The sequence below is a fragment of the Osmerus mordax genome, chromosome 2 (genome assembly GCF_038355195.1).
Source record: "Osmerus mordax isolate fOsmMor3 chromosome 2, fOsmMor3.pri, whole genome shotgun sequence".
NCBI lineage: Eukaryota > Metazoa > Chordata > Actinopteri > Osmeriformes > Osmeridae > Osmerus > Osmerus mordax.
In genome coordinates this window covers 19144357-19163559 of record NC_090051.1, presented here as the reverse complement: position 1 = coordinate 19163559, position 19203 = coordinate 19144357, and the positions used below count along the sequence as shown (strand labels likewise).

General features: G+C 49.6%; 1 protein-coding gene across 1 annotated transcript; it reads left to right on the top strand.

The window, feature by feature from the left end:
• Positions 1-1220: 1220 nt before the first annotated feature.
• mxra5b (matrix-remodelling associated 5b) lies at positions 1221-12399 on the top strand. The gene is made up of 7 exons (XM_067259330.1): positions 1221-1411; positions 1501-1630; positions 1781-2019; positions 2113-2264; positions 2397-7703; positions 7864-9127; positions 9227-12399. Exons 1-7 carry the CDS (start codon positions 1221-1223, stop codon positions 11229-11231), a joined length of 9288 nt encoding a protein of 3095 aa, XP_067115431.1. The 3' UTR covers positions 11232-12399.
• Positions 12400-19203: the final 6804 nt, after the last annotated feature.

The following is a 19203-nucleotide window of genomic DNA, read 5'->3' as shown; positions in this document are numbered from 1 at the left end:
AGGCTAAATAGATGTAGAGATAGTAAGCAGACCATGTTTCATAGCGAAGCATGTGCGTATCTGTTCAGTTTTACAGTTTTACTGTATCTGCAGAAAGCCCCTCCTCGGACCCCTGCACGGAGCGTCATTCTCCAGTCTCCTTCAGTCCCCCTCCTCCGGAGCACTAAGACGCGTCCCCAAATAGTCTGTTACCCACTCATCTCTTTTACTGCCTCGCAGCGAAGCAAGGAGTGCCGTGTGTTGGAAATTGTTTTATTTTTATTAGAATGAATGAGAAGTGGCCTAAAGCCGGTTAAATCATTTGGACAATATTTAATTTTTTGTCATTCTCAACAGGCTTCGAAAACTCTCTGAGGCGTCGGAGCATTTATAATATCTCAACTGCATTGACAATGTTTTGTGCAGTTCATCGGACGTTTTAAATTAACAAAGTCGAGTAATTAAATGCTTGGGTCTCTCCAACAAATGTTACAAAAATCCTGGATTTAATGCGCTGCTGTATGATTATCACAAAGCATGTGAATGAAATGCACAGTCCAGACTTTTTATCGAGGCATTACGAGGTAAATCAACAATTTATTATTCTCTTTGTAATTTTCAGTGGCTAAGTATGGGAATGACCTGTCAACTACTAAAGAGCCGCAAACTGTTCTCACACAACGTTATGTTATTATTCGCTTATCCTACTTTACTCTTGATCTATTATTTGACATTTTTACCTCAAAACTTTAGGAGAAGAGTTTCATATGGCTTCGATATAGCTTTGGCATATCCCGCGGATCTCTTGAAATTTTGTACTTTCTCCTAAGAGTTCCGTTGCATGAACACCTGTTAGAATTCTGCAGTTTGTCTGAAAGGCGGCCAGCAGGCACCCCCGGGGTTCTGAAGAAATAAGAACCACTGACAGCTATTTGAATCATATTGTATCACATCTTTTTCTTTCTTTCTTTCTTTCTTTCTTTCTTTCTTTCTTTCTTTCGTTCCCTCTCTCTCTCTCTCTCTCTCTCTCTCTCTCTCTCTCTCTCTCTCTCTCTCTCTCTCTCTCTCTCTCTCTCTCTCTCTCTCTCTCTCCTCCCTCCCTCCCTCCCTCTCTCATTATTTCTCCCTCTCTCTGTGTGGTGTACTACAGTTGATGTGCCACAATATGCAGTGTGAGATAGTCGTGTATCTCTGTTTGTGCAGTGAGGAGCCCAGTGTGTGTTATATTATCCTTGGAAAAGATGAGACTGTGTGCGAGTATTGCCCTGGCTGTGCTGGGTCTGCTGCTGGTGTTGGTGACAACGATGCGGGCAGGACAGCCCTGCCCCAGACCCTGCTCCTGCCACCCGCCCTCAGAGCTCCACTGTACCTTTCGCTCTCTGCTCTCCATCCCCCCAGGCTTGCCCAAACACTCCCGCCACATCAACCTGGGGTGAGGACACACCCAAACACACGCATTACAGTAACACTGTCAACACATGTTCGTACATGTAGTCTAATTGTGGCCCTGCTCTTTGATAGGTTTAATAGCATCAGCAGGATTGGGATACATTCCTTCTCTGGGCTGAAGAGGCTGGAGCTGCTAATGCTCCATGGAAACGACATTCAGGAGATTCCAGACGCAACGTTCCGAGACCTGGGCACCCTGCAGGTATAGGAACTCCATGACTTCTAACCTGCAGTTAGAACATCACACCTGGAGAAACAGCACGGCTTCCAGAACATTTTGAGAGTTTGTACATTTGAGCGTTAAAGTTCGGACCCCTTGGACCCTTCTGAACTCATTACACTTTGTCCTCAGGTCCTAAAGCTGAGCTACAACAAGTTAAGTCAGATCAGCGCCCAATCCTTCTCCGGGCTCTCCACTGTGCTCCGCCTTCACCTGGACCACAACCGTCTGCGGTTCCTCCACCCGCGAGCCATGCTGCAGCTCCCAGCTCTCCGCCTGCTTCGCCTGCAGGGCAACCAGTTGCACCAGCTCCACCCCCAGGCCTTCTGCACCCTCTCTCTGATGCACACCTACTGCCTCTCCACCCTCAGGTAGGAACAGAACCACACACAAGAAGGAATTAGTTAGGAAGGAGTAAGTATCATTGTGATGATAGATTTTCCTTCAATCTCCTCCATCCTCAGACATCTGGACATATCCAACAATAGCCTGAGTGGTCTCCCCCAGGACAGCCTGGCCACAGCGCCCCTGCTGGAGACTTTGGGACTGCAGGCCAACCCTTGGAGCTGTGACTGTAGCATGGCTTGGCTGCAACCCTGGAGCCTCAAACACCCAGGTGACTGACTAGGCACTGTTCTGTTGTACAACATTTTATTCTTTTTGAAAATGAACCCTGTTCGGAAATCTTATGTGAGTTTTGATTTATCCTTCCCCATCCCAGTCTCTAAAACTTTTCTCTGTCCTCCAGGTGTGCTGAAATGCCCAGGAGGACCACAGTGTCCGATCTGTGAGTCACCCAATAACCTGAAAGGGCGTGGCCTCATCCAGCAGACTGACCTACCCTGCACTTCACCTGTAATCTCCTCCCCGCGTAGAGACCTTCCCCGTGAGGAAGACCACAGTGAGATTCAGCCAATTGAAGCATGGAGAGAACAACTAGGCCACACCTCTCTGACCTTGTCTGACCAACAAGGAAACAATGTCGACCTCAGCTGCAACGTGACTGATTCTGCAGAAACTCCTGACGTCACCCCTGCTGACCTTTCCTCTATGCCCCTCTCCTTGTCTCTCTCCCTGTCCCTGGACTGCCCTGTGGAAAGGGGAAGCTATGAGAGGGTGTGGAGGCTGCTGGCCTACTACAGTGAGACAGCTGTCAGGCTGGACAGGGAGATCATGCTGAGCAAACCCCCCAGGTTGGCCTACCGCTACAGACAGGCTGCAGAGAGGGAGGGTTACTACCACACTGGGGTCAGGGCCTCTGTCACAGCCACCCCCGCCTGGTTGATGCAGCCGGCCCTCAGCCTGCAGCTCGATAGAGCCCAGTCTGGCAGTCGCACGGTTAAACTCGTCCTCAGCACCAGCGTGTCAGCGCAACCCGCCCCTGTCCCGTCTGCCTCTGTTTCATCACACAAAGCTCACCCCTGGGTCCTCATCTCCACCAACCACACGCCCACAGCCCTGGCTACAGTGGCAGGCAGCAAAGTGGAGCTCGCCTGCCCCGTTCTCAGCTCGGCAGAACCCAACCTTCAGTGGGTGTTCCCAGATGGATCCCATCTCTCCCCCACTTCCTATAGCTCAGATGGTAGGGTCGAGGTGTCAAGCACCGGTTTGATCTTGCACAAAGTAAAACTTTCAGATGCCGGACTGTACCACTGTGTAGCCCGGGTAGGGAAGGAGGTGGATGTTCTACCTGTACGCATGGCAGTGGAGGAATCCTCTGACCCTCCCCCAGGAGAACAGGGAGCTCCTGCGGTGATAGGATTGGCTGGGGAGTCTGTTAGTCTGCCGTGTAAGACTTCTGGATCACCGGCAGCAGAAGTGAGTTGGGTGCTGCCTGACGGTCGAGTGGTGAAATGGGCCGGGGTCTCGGAAGGGTCCCCCTCTTCACAGGTATTTGTCTTGAGAGATGGGAGCTTGTCCCTCCCCCTCCCTGGCCGAAGCAATGCAGGTCAATATCGTTGTGTGGCAGTCAACGAGCATGGCGTTGACGCCCTCTCCACCCACCTGTCTCTAACCCAAAGCCAGGCCACACCACTGCGGGAATTTCCCCGGATGTCTCAACTGGCAGCTAGGGTGTCAACCAGGACACCAACTCCTCTAGAGGGGGAAGGGTCTGGATATGGGGACAAGGAAGAGATGGAAGAAGAGGAGAGAACCCCCTCCATCAATAGGGAACGTCCCAGACCAGCTATGCCCCCTCAGACCAGATGGCGCCCCCCCGGTCCCCCACACAGGCGTGTTCCAGGTGGAGGTCAGGGGAGGAGAACAGGTCCCCCAGTGGAGCAGAGGAGGAACAGGCTGGAAGGCAGGCGGAGGGTGAACATGGCCAAACATAAGATTGACCCGCAGAGATGGGCTGACATTCTGGCCAAGATACGCCTCAGAACTGCCCCAAATGCCACCCAGCCAACCGTGGGACCTGATGCCACCAGGGAACATACTGCACAGCCAATTAGCAGTCAGCCAGGAACAGGAAGGAAGGGAGAGTCACAAACGGGCTCAGCTGATACCACAGAGGGCTCCTCAATAGATGATTCCATTCTGCAGGAGGAAGGCTTACAGGCTGTTCATACCCACAGAGACACAAATAAACAGTCTGGCACAGACACAGAGACAGATACACAGACAGAAACAGGAAAAGAAATGACCACCTCTACAGTGACCACCAAGCCCATCCCCAGTTCTAATGACATAAGTCGATTGAATGGAGAACAGTATGTCCATACAGGTAGAACCAGACCGCAGAATCCCAGGCAAGGAACATTCACCAATTCTGTTCCCACGCGGCCCAGAAGGCCTTGGGATGCCCGTAGAAGGCTGGGCCCAAGGAGACGCATAACCAGGCCTGGGGCACGACCTCACCCTGACCTTGCAACCCCTGACCTCACCACCGCTGGGCCACAGGGTGGAGCCACAACTGAATCAACCACTAGATCCTCTGTTCTGCTGCCTACCACCACATACACAAAGACCCCTGCCCCCTCTCCAGTCCCCATCTCCCCCACAATCCATCCCCCTGCTTCTACCTCTTCACCCCAGACACACACAGACAGGCTGACTCACTCAGTAAACTCTGCGGATAAAATCCCAGTCATTCCTGAAAATACACACTCGCTCAAACAGGCACACACTCCCACACACACACACACGGGTAAACAAAGTCAGCGGACAAAGGATGTTTCCCAACCCTATGTGTATTCCCCGTCTCTGACAGTCCAGCCCTTTCACAGTGAACCCACAGCAGTGCAGGGCCCCACTTTCCTCACGCCAGACAACCATGAGGAGGTTACAGCCTATGAAGAACAAACATCAGAATCATCCACAGAAGCCAGAACAGAACCTTCCACCAAGCCTGTTATAGAACATACAACTGAGGGGAACACAGAACCCATCACAGAATCCATTTTAGAACTGACCTCAGAGCCGACAATAGAACCCAGAACACAACTCATCACAGCAACTACCACAGAACCCACCACAGAACCGACTACCTTACTAACTACAGAAACTGCAGTTCATACTGTTACTGCTAGCACTTCTTCTACGATTAACTATGCACCTTCCACTGGAATTACTACTACACTTTCACTTACCTCTACCTTTTTGACCACCACAACAGAACTGAAACCAATACCAATCCCCAGAGAGAAGCCCAGTCCTGGACTACCAGACTCTAGAGAGAAGCCCAGTCCTGGGTTATCAGACCCCAGAGAGAAACCCAGTCCTGGATTATCAGACCCCAGAGAGAAGCCCAGTCCTGGATTATCAGACTCTAGAGAGAAACCCAGTCCTGGACAACCAGACTATAGAGAGAAAACCACTCCTGGATTACCAGACTCTATAGAGAAACCCAGTCCTGGATTATCAGACCCCAGAGAGAAGTCCAGTCCTGGACTACCAGACTCTAGAGAGAAGCCCAGTCCTGGGTTATCAGACCCCAGAGAGAAACCCAGTCCTGGATTATCAGACCCCAGAGAGAAGCCCAGTCCTGGATTATCAGACTCTAGAGAGAAACCCAGTCCTGGACAACCAGACTATAGAGAGAAGACCACTCCTGGATTATCAGACTCTATAGAGAAACCCAGTCCTGGATTATCAGACCCCAGAGAGAAGCCCAGTCCTGGACAACCAGACTATAGAGAGAAGCCCAGTCCTGGACTAACAGACACTAGAGAGAAGCCCATCCCTGGACTACCAGACTCTAGAGAGAAGCCCAGTCCTGGACAACCAGACTATAGAGAGAAACCCAGTCCTGGATTATCAGACTCCAGAAAGAAACCCAGTCCTGGATTATCAGACCCCAGAGAGAAGCCCAGTCCTGGATTACCAGACTCCCAGGAGAAGCCCAGTCCTGGATTATCAGACCCCAGAGAGAAGCCCAGTCCTGGACTACCGGACTCTAGAGAGAAGCCCAGTCCTGGATTATCAGACCCCAGAGAGAAGCCCAGTCCTGGACTACCAGACTCTAGAGAGAAGCCCAGTCCTGGACAACCAGACTCTAGAGAGAAGCCCAGTCCTGGATTATCAGACCCCAGAGAGAAACCCAGTCCTGGATTACCAGACTCCCAGGAGAAACCCAGTCCTGGATTATCAGACTCTAGAGAGAAGTCCAGTCCTGGACTACCAGACTCCAGAGAGAAACCCAGTCCTGGATTATCAGACCCCAGAGAGAAGCCCAGTCCTGGACTACCAGACTCTAGAGAGAAGCCCAGTCCTGGACAACCAGACTCCAGAGAGAAACCCAGTCCTGGATTATCAGACCCCAGAGAGAAACCCAGTCCTGGATTACCAGACTCTAGAGAGAAGCCCAGTCCTGGACAACCAGACTCTAGAGAGAAGCCCAGTCCTGGATTACCAGACTCCCAGGAGAAGCCCAGTCCTGGATTATCAGACCCCAGAGAGAAGCCCAGTCCTGGACTACCGGACTCTAGAGAGAAGCCCAATCCTGGATTATCAGACCCCAGAGAGAAGCCTAGTCCTGGACTACCAGACTCTAGAGAGAAGCCCAGTCCTGGACAACCAGACTCTAGAGAGAAGCCCAGTCCTGGATTATCAGACCCCAGAGAGAAACCCAGTCCTGGATTACCAGACTCTAGAGAGAAGCCCAGTCCTGGATTATCAGACTCTAGAGAGAAGCCCAGTCCTGGACAACCAGACTCTAGAGAGAAGCCCAGTCCTGGATTATCAGACCCCAGAGAGAAACCCAGTCCTGGATTACCAGACTCCCAGGAGAAACCCAGTCCTGGATTATCCGACTCTAAAGAGAAGACCAGTCCTGGACTACCAGACTCTAGAGAGAAGTCCAGTCCTGGATTATCAGACCCCAGAGAGAAACCCAGTCCTGGATTACCAGACTCCCAGGAGAAGCCCAGTCCTGGATTATCCGACTCTAAAGAGAAGACCAGTCCTGGACTACCAGACTCTAGAGAGAAGTCCAGTCCTGGACAACCAGACTCTAGAGAGAAGCCCAGTTCTATGCTGCCAGACTCTAGAAAGAGGCCTCATCCTGAGTTAACAGACCTAATAGAGAAGCCCAGTTCAGGACTACCAGAACCAGAAGAGAAGCCCAGTCCTGGGCTACCAAACCCCAGAGAGAAGCCCAATCCTGGACTGCCAGACTCTAGAGAGAAGCCCAGTCCTGGATTATCAGACTCCAGAGAGAGGCCCAATCCTGGACTTCCACATTCTAGAGAGAAGACCAGTCCTGGGCCACCAAACCCCATAGAAAAGCCCAATCCTGGACTACCAAACCCAACAGAGAAACCCAGTCCTGGGTTAACAGAGCAGGACAGACAGCCCCCAGTCTGGACAAACCTGGGGGTGAACTCTATTCCTGACTCCCATGGCAGTCGACCACTAGTTCCCTTCTCCCCCTCCCTGCCAGTGTCCCCAGGCTTGCAGCCAGGATCCCAGCCGCTGTTGCTGAGAGCCAGGCCCCGTATTGCTCTACCCCATGTCCGCACCATGTCTGTCCCAGCCGAAAGCACAGCTCTGTTGCCCTGTCTTTCTGCAGGAGAGCCAACTCCTGTAATCACATGGACCAAGGTTTCAACAGGTATACACACACACACACTGACTATTGCTGGCTCAGAAAAAGTAAATATATTACAGTTAAAAGATTTGAATCACAGTATCCATATACTGTTGATATCATACTGTATAATTGCATTGGGTTGACTCCAACCTCGCCCTCTCTTTTTCTCTCTCTCTCTCAGGAGCAGTGATATCCGTTGATTCCAGGGCCCAGCGTTTCGAGGTGCTGCCAAATGGAACTTTCATCATCCGAAGCGTGCAGTTGCAAGACAGGGGGACGTACATCTGCAGCGCACAGAATACACTGGGCCGGGACAGGATGCTGTTGACCCTGGAGGTGTGGACCCGCCCCCCACGCATGCAGCTTGCCAATTATCGCGAAGTAACAGTACACCAAGGGAGTGAAGTGGAGTTGGAGTGTCAGGCTGATGGAGTCCCCGCCCCTCTCCTCTCCTGGGTTCTACCTAACCGCTCTGCATTGACCTTTAACCCCGGCCTTAACCCTAGCCCCTCCCCACGGGTGTACCTGCAGCTTAACGGAACTCTGCGTGTCTCAGCAGTGTTGCCGGGTGACAGGGGAGTGTACCGCTGTGTAGCATCCAATCCAGCGGGAACAGCAAGCACGTCGGTGCGTCTGCACGTGTCATCGTTGCCACCTGTGATCCAGCAGGCCTCAGAAGAGGTGACGAAGCTGCCTGCTGGTCTGCCGCTCTACGCCCACTGCTCCGCAAGGGGAGCCCCGCCTCCTGCATTGCGTTGGCGAATCCCCGACGGTACGCTGGTGCGGCCCTCTCAGTTCCTCCGGGGGAACCTGTTCATCTTTCCCAATGGGACCCTGTTCATACGCAGCCTCATCTTTGAGGACGCGGGCAGCTATGAATGCACGGCCAGCAATGCTGTGGGAGGCGCCAAAAGAACAGTTAGGGTAGATGTGACTGGAGGGAGAATCACACCTGCAATCCCGGGGAAGTCCTCCCCCCTCTTTCCTGCCTCTCCCAGCAACAAGACCAAAATACCCATTGTCTCTTCCTCCCCTCATGCACCCTCAATTTTCAACAACACTAGATTCTCCCCCTCCTCACCCCTTTACCCTGCTTCCCCTCAATCTCCTTCTTCTCCTCTCTCCCCTTCCTCACCCCTCAACAACACCCAAGTTGCCCCCTCTTCGCCTCACTCACCTTCCTCTCCTCAGTCTCCCTCATCCCCCCTTTCTCCCTCTCACCCTCGGTCTCCTTCTCCTCCCCTAACCAATTCTAGAGTCTCCCCCCCATTGCCCTTCTCCCCCTCTTCGCCCCTCAGTAAAGCAAAGATTATCTCCACCTCACCCCCTAGTGGTAGAGTCACATACGGCAGCTCTGTGATGCTTCACTGCTCCACCTCTGGCAGCCCACAGCCTACTGTCATCTGGAGAACCCCCAGCAGGAAACTAGCAGACATAAACTTCAGGTGAGTGTGTGCCTATGCCGGTGTGTTTGTTTGTTGGAGATGTTTATGTGAGTAATTACTGCTGACTAGCTGAGCTGTCTGTTGCCATTTGTTTTCCAGTTTTGACAGGCGAATCCAAGTCTTCGCTAACGGCAGTCTGTCGATCCAGGCGGTGACAGAGAAGGATGGGGGGGACTATTTATGTGTAGCACGCAACAAGGTGGGTGATGACTTCAGGTTGCTCAGAGTCACTGTGGTAACCAAACCAGCCAAGATAGAGTACAAACAGCCGTCCAATCAGAAGGTCTCGTACGGCGAAGCCCTGAAGGTGGACTGTCAGGCGTCAGGTTTGCCAGACCCGGCCGTGAGGTGGAGCCTGCCAGACGGAACCATGGTGAACAGCGTGTTGCAGGGAGCGGACCGAGGTGGACGCACACGCAGGCTGGTGGTGTTTGACAACGGGACCCTGTTCCTGTCTGCGGTGGGGATGAAGGAAGAAGGGGAGTACACGTGCTATGCTGAGAACCAGGGGGGTATGGACCAGATGAGGGTGAGGGTGAGAGTCCTGCCCTCTCCACCCTCCTTTCCAGGTCAAAGCAGCTATGAGGTCATCAATGTGAGACCTGGAGGGGCAGTGACTCTGCGCTGTGGGGTCAAAGGGGAACCTTCCCCCACCGTCACATGGCTGTCCCCTGCCAATCGTGTGATCACACGAGGTTCTTGGCCAGAGCGTATTCTGGTGATGTCAGATGGGTCTCTGGTGATCCAGGGGGCCAGGGGGGGTGACGGAGGAAACTATACCTGTAGAGCCAGCAACGCAGGTGGGGTGAACAGCAGAGTGGTGGGACTACAGGTGGAGGTCCCCTACCCAACATTCACTGGCCCTGGGAGGGGAGACACCCAGATACTTATGAATGGACGAGGGGCAAGCAGGGGTGGTACTGGGGTTAACAGTAGGGATGGCAACAGTGCAGGGTATGGCAGAGTACCTGAGAGCAGTGCAGGGTTTAGCAGGGTGGGAAGTGGGGTAGTTAGTGGAGGTGTGAGTGGGGAGAGCGGTCAAGCTGGTGATCAAAGTAGTAGAGCTAGTGTCAATAGGGGTGCTGGGATGTCAGCCAGACACAAAGCAGTGATTGGCCAGACTGTGCTCCTTCCCTGCCCCACCCAGGGTTCCCCTTTCCCCCGCCTCACCTGGCTACTTCCTGGTAACGGGGTCATTCCAGTGCCGTTTTATGGCAGCAGGATGACAGTGCACCGGAATGGCTCACTGGAGCTGCGTGGGGTGAGGGGGAGCGATGCCGGCATGCTGGTGTGTGTGGTGAGCAGTGAAGGTAGGGAGGAAAGGTTGCAGGTCCACCTGGAGGTCTCAGAAGCTCAAGAGACAGCACTCCACAGAGTCTCAGGCCTTCCAGAGAGACCTGCACCAAGGGCCCTAGTTACAGAGAAACCTGTACCAAGGGCCCCAGTCTTACCAGAGTCAGCTCTTCCGAGAGGCCCTGTGCCAAAGCCAGTGGAGAGGGAGCAGCCTGTAGTGGTCAGCAGCAGGTCAGCCTCTCTAGTGAGCATCATCAATGGGGAGAACCTCCACCTGCCCTGCCCCCCTGTCCCTGGTTTCTCCCTGGCTCCCCAGGTAACCCTCTCTTGGACCCTGCCCAGTGGGGTGGTCCTGTCTCGGGGTCAGTCAGGTGGGTCAGGCCGGATCTCAGTCCTGGAAGACGGGACTCTGACAGTGCTGCAGGCGTCTGTGTATGACCGTGGATCCTACTCCTGCCGATCCACCAATCAGAATGTCACGTCGGTACTGACCGTGCCAGTCATCGTCATCGCCTACCCGCCCCGCATCACCTCTGGACCATCCCCCCTGACCTACACCCGACCCGGTGTGGCCGTGCAGCTTACCTGCCTCGCCATAGCAACGCCCCGGGCAACCATCACCTGGGAGACGCCTGACCAGTCGCAGCTTCAGGTGACAGGTCAGGCCCGTGTCTATGGTAACCGGTACCTGAGCTCCCAGGGGGCCCTAATCATCCAGAACCCCAGCAGTCGGGACACTGGGTTCTATCGATGTACGGCGCGGAACGTCATAGGCACGGACACCAAGGCCACCTATCTGCACGTCATTTAATACACCAACACAAACACACCATTTTCACACATGCACAACACACACACATGCACCTGTAATCTTTGCTGTCACTTTTCCACATCTTACATATAGACAGTGTCCTTCATGCCCACAGAAACTGCAAACTAAGTGTAGAAATACTGATCAACCAAAGAAAGACTCAAATGTTGAGGTAAAATGTCTTATAAACATATACAGTATATATCAAACAGAGGATGGAAAAGGCAGTCAGTGTACATCTCGTATCATTCTGCCATTATGCCATTCTTTCCACTCACTGATCCTCAGGCTTCAGACATCATCACATTGTGTGTCTGGGCTCTGTGGTAAAGTGGATAAGCGTGTAATCATATTTGTTGTGTATGACATGTATGAAATCCTTCCATTGTAATGAGCTCTACACTTTAACATTTACTTGTCTTGTCTAGCTGTGTTGTTTTGTTTGGTTGTTCGGGCCTTCAGCATATAATGAGTCCCACTATTGTGCTATTGTGACCAGTGGGATTAAATGGGTATCAAGCTACAAAACGAACTTAGTTCAAATGGTGCTCATGAACCTGTCATCTCAAGTGACTTCAGGGAACCAAACTAACTGTTAACATAAACCATATAATCCCATGTAAGGGAATAACATAGCTGTGTACAAAGCTGTCTCTCCCTCCATCTCGATGCTACAGCATAGTAAAGGTGCAATCGGCTTGGTCTCCTCACAACCCAATTCTTTACCATTAACTGAAGATAGACTGACTTGGGTAAATGTACATCAGCTCTTCAACACAAGGAGAAAGTTTCCCAGTGCATGTATGGTTACATCTTAGTTCCAGATCGCTAGTTTTCTCTCTGTGGGACCAACCCAGATGTCCAGCCATGCAGAATGTATATTTCTCATATGTATAATATAAACCTGATTCTAGCCAAGTCTTTTGAAGCATGATATTTGTATTAATTACAGCTTGTGATTTGAATGCTCGTCCAAGTCTTTTTTGTAACCAAATGAAAGCTGGTACAGATCATGTTTTCATGAATATTCCTTTAATGTTTTCATCTCTCTTAAATTATTTGTCTTGTAAAGACCCAGATGTAAAGTGATGTTATTTTGTGCCTGTGGCTGTTCTCTTAGTAGTCGTCTATAAATGTTGGTTTATTTTCAGTAGCTTCATTTTATAAATAAAGGACAAAAGGAATTCAGTCCAGTCACTGTGGTTTGTTGACAGTTGAAATACCAAAGTCAAATACTACCCGATACTTATGTGAGTCAAAAGTGTGTGTGTGTGAGAGAGCTGATGACATCACACCATGTCCTTCCGTTTAGAAGAGATGTCTGGTTGCCCACGTCACCCTATATCCCGTCTATCTTAAGATTTCCTGGAGACAAACCCCTTCAATAAACGCCCGAGCAACATTCTCAAGTTATTGCCTAGCATATGTGCTGTAAAATATCGAGGAGAGTAGAAGCGTGAGATGTTGGTAGGGAGGTTGAGAATACTGATGAGACATCCTGCTCACACGTGACCAGACCAGACCCGGGGGAATAAGATAAGTGCGTCATTTGTTTTGGCGTAGGCTCATACTGTATGGTCCTCAGACATGGCTGAGTATCCATGGTAATCCAGATGGCGACAAGATCATGGACCCAACACACTCCTTGGTCCACCCCGCTGATCTGATCTCAGAATCCCAACAGATGACACAGAATTTGACAGGGTTTCAATATGTCAGTCAAAACACCTTTCGCAGTCACAACACCTCTTACAGTAACAAGATTTCTGAGGATCCGTCCTTTGCACATACCCTGTCTCTCCTCCCCATCTCTCTCCTCTCAGAGCCAGCAGGTTGTTGAGAGAGCCTGCCAGATAAAGATTATGGACAGCTGGAGTTGGATGCCGTCATCCAAACAATGAACTCGAGCATCCCGGTTTCTGCTCAGGATCACTGACTGAGTTCCTGAAAAACTCGACTATCGGAGAGGAGAATTTAATACAGGTCATATCACACACCTCAACCCACCCCTCCCCACCACCACCACCAGGGAAAAACTTTTGGACATCAAGTAATCAAGATGCTGGTTATGAAGAACACATGATTTAAGACCGCAATATCTCTTTAAGTAGTGCAGTGTTGTAGAAAGGGACTGTTAGTCAGCAGTGTTGGGTGGATCCCCCTCAGGGGGGAAGGCTGAGTCATATGTGCTCTGCCCTAGTTTCCACTAAGCTCACTGGAAACCGAATCAATACAGGCCCACAGGAAATCTCAAACATGCTGCAATGACACTTTTCAACTAGCCAATCAACATACTGTACTGTACTTTAGAAGATCAAAGCTCTGTGGGAATGATGGCCTGAGGCATCCGTTAGTACAAGTCTTCCCTCATCAGGAGGATACATGTCAGACAGGCTGTGATTAGACAAGACCGTCTACCCATGCTTACCATCTAAACACACATGCACACACGCAGTACACAAGCATGGACATGCTTTGACATACAGTATAAACATACACCCGCACACAAGCACACACACACACACAGCAGGCATCCTCAGAGACTTCTTATAAATGTAAGAGTGTGAGTAAATGAGTCTGCGGGGGAAAGGGAGAATTCTGGGTAAACATGGACATCAATTGTGAACCACATTTAAGGCGTCAGGTCTGACAGAAGGGCCCACATGGAAAGATGTGCACCAGATATTTCTCTCTTTCTGACTCTATTTCTGTGTCTCAGTATTACAGACTACAGCAGCACAGAGAATGCCATAACTCAAGTCATTATTCAATGACATGAAACATGGTTTTCTGCTGTGTGCCTTTATTATGACATTGTTTACAATATAGAGACAAACTCGCTGGAAATCATTTGAGTATGTTGTGACTTGATCAATGTGTCTGTCCATCTGAATATCAGGCATGAGAGGTTAGAGGGAGACAAAGGAGCCATCTGTTTCGTGTCAGTGACAGTGCAGGCAGAGATAGATCAGTGCTATTCAAAGACAGATAGCAACAAAAAGAGAGAGTGGAAAACCTTAGTCAGAGAAGATAGGTCCTGATTGTGTTTGACCACTCATGTAGGAGCACTGAGAGCATGTCTGATTGTGTGCTTGTGTGTGAGTGTGTGTATGTCATTGACAACGACAAGAGAGAGAGAGAGAGAGAGAGAGAGAGAGAGAGAGAGAGAGAGAGAGAGAGAGAGAAAGAGAGAGAGAGAGAGAGAGAGAGATTGTCTTGGTTATACTTGTATTTGATGGAGACAGGCATTTCAGGACACTCTCTGGCCCCTGATTGATGTGTGTGTGTGTGTGTGTGTGTGTGTGTATGTGTGTCAGTGTGTGGCATAGATAGAGCTGCTGTATATGAGTTGATGAGTCAGACTGGATGGAGTCGAGGTGTCTGGATCAGTGTTGGGTTGGTAAGGACAATGAAGTAGGCGGAGGGTTGGAGAGATACAGGGGCCAAATCTGGACATGGTCTGGGCTTTGTTTCGGAACTGGGGGGTGTGGAATGGGCATCTGGGGGATCGGTTGGGTGGGGTCCTATGGCCTAACATACTGCTTGTGTCCCAGTTCTGGTAGTTATTACTGAGCTGTCCTCCTCTCCCGCTGGAAACATCTGGAAGGAGCAGAATCCCCCTCCTGGACCCGCCAGGCCTCAGAGAAATTCACTGTCCTGTTTGTCAGAAAGACCCAGACATGTGGGGGAGGGCTCCATTATTCTGCTCAGGTAGAAGTTCATTCCGTCCACCGAGAGTTAGCACGAGTCGGGGGGGTGTGGAACTTTTGTGCAATTTTTCACTGTTATCTCCACAGTGCTGAGGCCATGTTTTCTTCCAATCCCAACTTAATAAATCTAATGTTACTAAACCCTCTCTCCCTGGTGAGGACATTCAACCTCAACAATAATATTGAGACACCAAACCGCAGTCGGAGGAATGATTCAAGAAAAAGACGCTACTGTCCTTTGGAGGGTCAGAAGTGTAGGGGAGATTCAAGGAGCCTTTAACTACACACACACACACACACACACACACACACACACACACACACACACGCACAGTGGGAATATCAAAATCACTGTGTAGACAGTCATGATGGCCAAGTGGCTTTCGAACCAAAGATCTTATTCTCAACCCTTGCTTTTTATTGTCGGGATGTCTATGGAAGGGAAATGTACTGTAAATCTGGCACACTACAACACCACACCGATGGAGTACTGCTACAAATGAAAGGCAGTTGTATATCCTCAGAAAAGGAGTCATTGTGGAACTGTTAAATTTGAAACTTTGCCATAGCAGTAAAGGAAAGTATGCCACACTTCTGCATAGTCACATTCCTTTGTGTTCTCCCATTATCACCCAGAAACAGGTGTGCTCCCTGCCCTAAATCACCAAAGGGAGAGACGGAGGGAGGGCGAGAAGAGGGACGAGCAGAAGGGGGAGGTTGGGGTCAATCGCCACTCTGAGGGGGTGACCTACATCTGCCTCTGGGTTTCATAACTGTATGACCTCATCACCTCTCTTTCTAAACTGTTCCTTCTTCCCTCTTGTCTTGCTCTCTCATCACTGCTCCCTCACGTTTCTCCCTCTCCATCCCTCCTTTTATTTCCGTTATGTCCATTCCTATCCCTCCTGAGACTGTTTGACTGAGTCTCATGTCATCTGTGCTCCTGTTTCTCATTGGACATACCTGCATTTTGACCTGACCTTCTCCTCCTCTCAACATCTCTCCTCCCCTCTGGCTTTCAAACAGACCTCTCCTTTCAGTAACTCTCTTTTACCTCTCTTACACTCACCCCCCACTTTCATGCCTTAAACCCAAAACTCGATAAACTCAGGTCGATAAGACAGCTGTGTAACTGATATCTTAATAGTGATTAATAGTGACCCTTACTGCTACCATGTAGCATGCATCCCCAGACCAACAAGCAGACAGACATTAGTTGGATCTAGGTCAGGGTTATAGTCTTGCCCAATTATGGGTCTGGTGGGGTGCAACAACTGCCTAGGTGTTATTTTTGTCTGAGGTCGGTGGTCCACTAGTAACTTCCCTAAGGCAACTTGTTCATTGATAACTTCCAGGATGTTTCTTACTTGATGAAGCAGCTTGTAGACCATGACATCACCCTTGCTCAGCTTTGATGTCGAGAGTTATGGTGTGTGTGTGGTTGTGTGGCAGAGGAGGGGGTGGAGGTTGAGAGGGGTATAAAGGATGTTTTAGCCTAACAAAGGAAATATATTTGTCCTTCACACAGTCAAATAAAATTGCTTCACACAGGAACAATTCATAGAGCCTTTTGAATTCAGAAAGGACTCTCGAGTGAAGACCTGGGTCTGCAACTCAGGACCTCAGATCCTTTGTCATCGACAGGAGAATCTCACATAGGACTACTAACTCTTCACTGGCCAGTACACTGTCTGTACCAGCAGTAGAGACCTCTGTGTAAAACTCAGACATGGTTAACGCTGCAAGTCTCAAAACAACCCAGGGGTTAATAGACCATGGCTGGCATGTATGTAAACAACACTTAATTGCAGCTGGAAAGAAATTAAGGCAAGTCATTGCATGGTTTAAACATAGCATGTGTGTGTGCAACCCTTCAAGATCTTTTAAGTAAAACTGTGGGTCCTAGATGTGGTGACTTAATGATCTTTAATCTAGACACATTACAGCCAACTCTGATGCGTTTCCGCAGGCCTTCAGAGGGGTGTGCGTTTGTATGTGTGAGGGAGTAAGGGACTAGGATTCCATGCACCATGTGAGTAGGTGCCAGTTCCAGTCAGGCTAACATTAGCCTAGTTATCTGCCCCTCATCACACCCCACCTCTGTAAACACTTCCTGTGCCAGAGGGTGTGAGTACTTATAATGGGCTTACTGCCAGCAGGGGGGGGGTGAGGGGGGGGGGGGGGGGGGGGGGTCCAAAGAGAAATAAGTGTGTGTTTGTGTGTGTGTGTCTCTCTGTGACAGTGTCAGTGCCACATGCCCTGCCTGCAGCCATATCCCCTGTAAGGAGCATGGTAATGTTGACCAGATGGATCGCTCGTCATACACACAAACAGCACTCTTTTCGACAACCACCACAGTTCACAGCAAAACAGAAAACGCGATTGTGTCCTCTAAAAAATGCTTCATGACATACTCCAACCACAAAATACTACAAAATCCACAAATCATTCTCTTCTTCATAACTGAATGACAACTCGCTGTAAAAGTACTGTAAATCTCTGTAAGCTGTGTGTGTGTGAGCGAGTGAAAGCTCTCCAGCAGAGACAATGATATTCCCCTTGAGCATTCTCAAAAGGGAACAATTCAACCAGTGTAACCCCTGCAAATGCACAGACACACACACAAAAACACATTCTCTTTAAAAGCTTTACTGCCAACAAACTCCTCCACGACGACCAAAAAAGAACTCTACTCATTAACATCTTAGAGTACAGTGGGGAACTGTTAGCATTCAGTGCTAATCACACATCACTGAAAGAGCCAACCTGTTCCCATGCCTGACTTTACAGTGGTTACACATTATAATACTATCTACTGTTTGACAAAAACAGGATTAAGTTGATCACCACACTGTTTTAATTGTGGTTTGTAAAGAGTTTAAAACAAGAAAATTGTGGTTCATAATGATGTTTATAAATTGTGGTTTAAAATGGGCCTGGCTACTGGCTGACCACAACTGTGGTTTCTGCAAGTAAACTTGCCCCCTCTCTCTCTTTCTCTCTCTCTCTCTTTCACTTTAATTATATCCTGTGTCTTTCATTCAATACAGTGCCCATGTATACAAAGACGATGTGGTATGTGTGTGTGTGTGTGTGTGTGTGTGTGTGTGTGTGTGTGTGTGTGTGTGTGTGTGTGTGTGTGTGTGCGTGTGCGTGTGTGGAGGAGAAGGGGGAGGTGACTGTGTCCACATGGCAACAGCTCTCAACGGAAATCACAACCATGAACTACTTATAGGTTCCATAATCCCAAACACACCGTACTGATTACAAACACACCATACCAAACAACCAGCAAAGGCCATACGTACCATACATAAAGGCCAAGCATGAACAGTATATCCTCAATTGAGATATCTTGTACTAAAACAACATGGTATCCAATGAAATGACCTAGATCCCGTTACTGAAAGCACTGACCATAAAAGTAGCAAGATAGTCAAATAGTCTGATAGGATGCATCCAGCCTATCTGTTCTTCTCAGTCACTTGTTGATGATCAATCACAGCCTCCGCTCGGCTGCCACAGTGACTCCCTGGAGTCAGACCTGACAGAAACCATCATGGAGATGGGATTCTCCCTAAGCTTCACTTTCCCTCTAACGCTCTTCTGCATATCCAGCATATATGGAAGCAATTTAGCTTCTCTGGGTTGTCATGCCAGGTTTATGTATGGAAAAGACCAGGAAAACAAGTCCATAAAGATGCTTTATGGTTTAAAGAGCCAGTGACCTTTACCATAGCCTTTTCGAGCACCACAAACAGATGAATCAGTATTTCAGTCATTGGTGCAGTCAAAGCCAGAGACTCTGAGGAGAAGGATTTACATTTTCAGACACACTGATCTGGGATCCACCATTACGGAAGAAACAGTCAAAAGTGACCTGAGACCTACTGACCTGCTAACATAACAGATTTAGAAACCGTATTGCCTTTTAGATTTTTGTAAAAGGTATAAATATGAACAGTGATCTATGGAGGATCAGGAAGATCAGCTTCCCTCATGACTGAAGGCTTAGCATGCATCTGAAGGTTTACTGTACACTGTCTGTCTGAGTCTCTGATCTAGAATGTTCCTGCAAGGAGGATGGCTCCATACAGATCAGACAGGCTCCAACAAATCACACTGACTAGACTACACTTGCATTCACGAACCATGAAACACACGTTTGACCCCAGAAACACTTAATACAGGTGAGTGTAAGAGACAATAACTGCCCAGTACTCATATTTTTGTTGGTAACTGTCTTTTCATCATGGTTCTGT

Coding starts and splice junctions, on each gene's coding strand:
- mxra5b (XM_067259330.1), top strand. CDS start 1,221: ATGAGACTGTGTGCGAGTATTGCCCTGGCTGTGCTGGGTCTGCTGCTG. Junction 1,412..1,500: donor TCCCGCCACATCAACCTGGG/GTGAGGACACAC, acceptor GCTCTTTGATAG/GTTTAATAGCATCAGCAGGA. Junction 1,631..1,780: donor GAGACCTGGGCACCCTGCAG/GTATAGGAACTC, acceptor CTTTGTCCTCAG/GTCCTAAAGCTGAGCTACAA.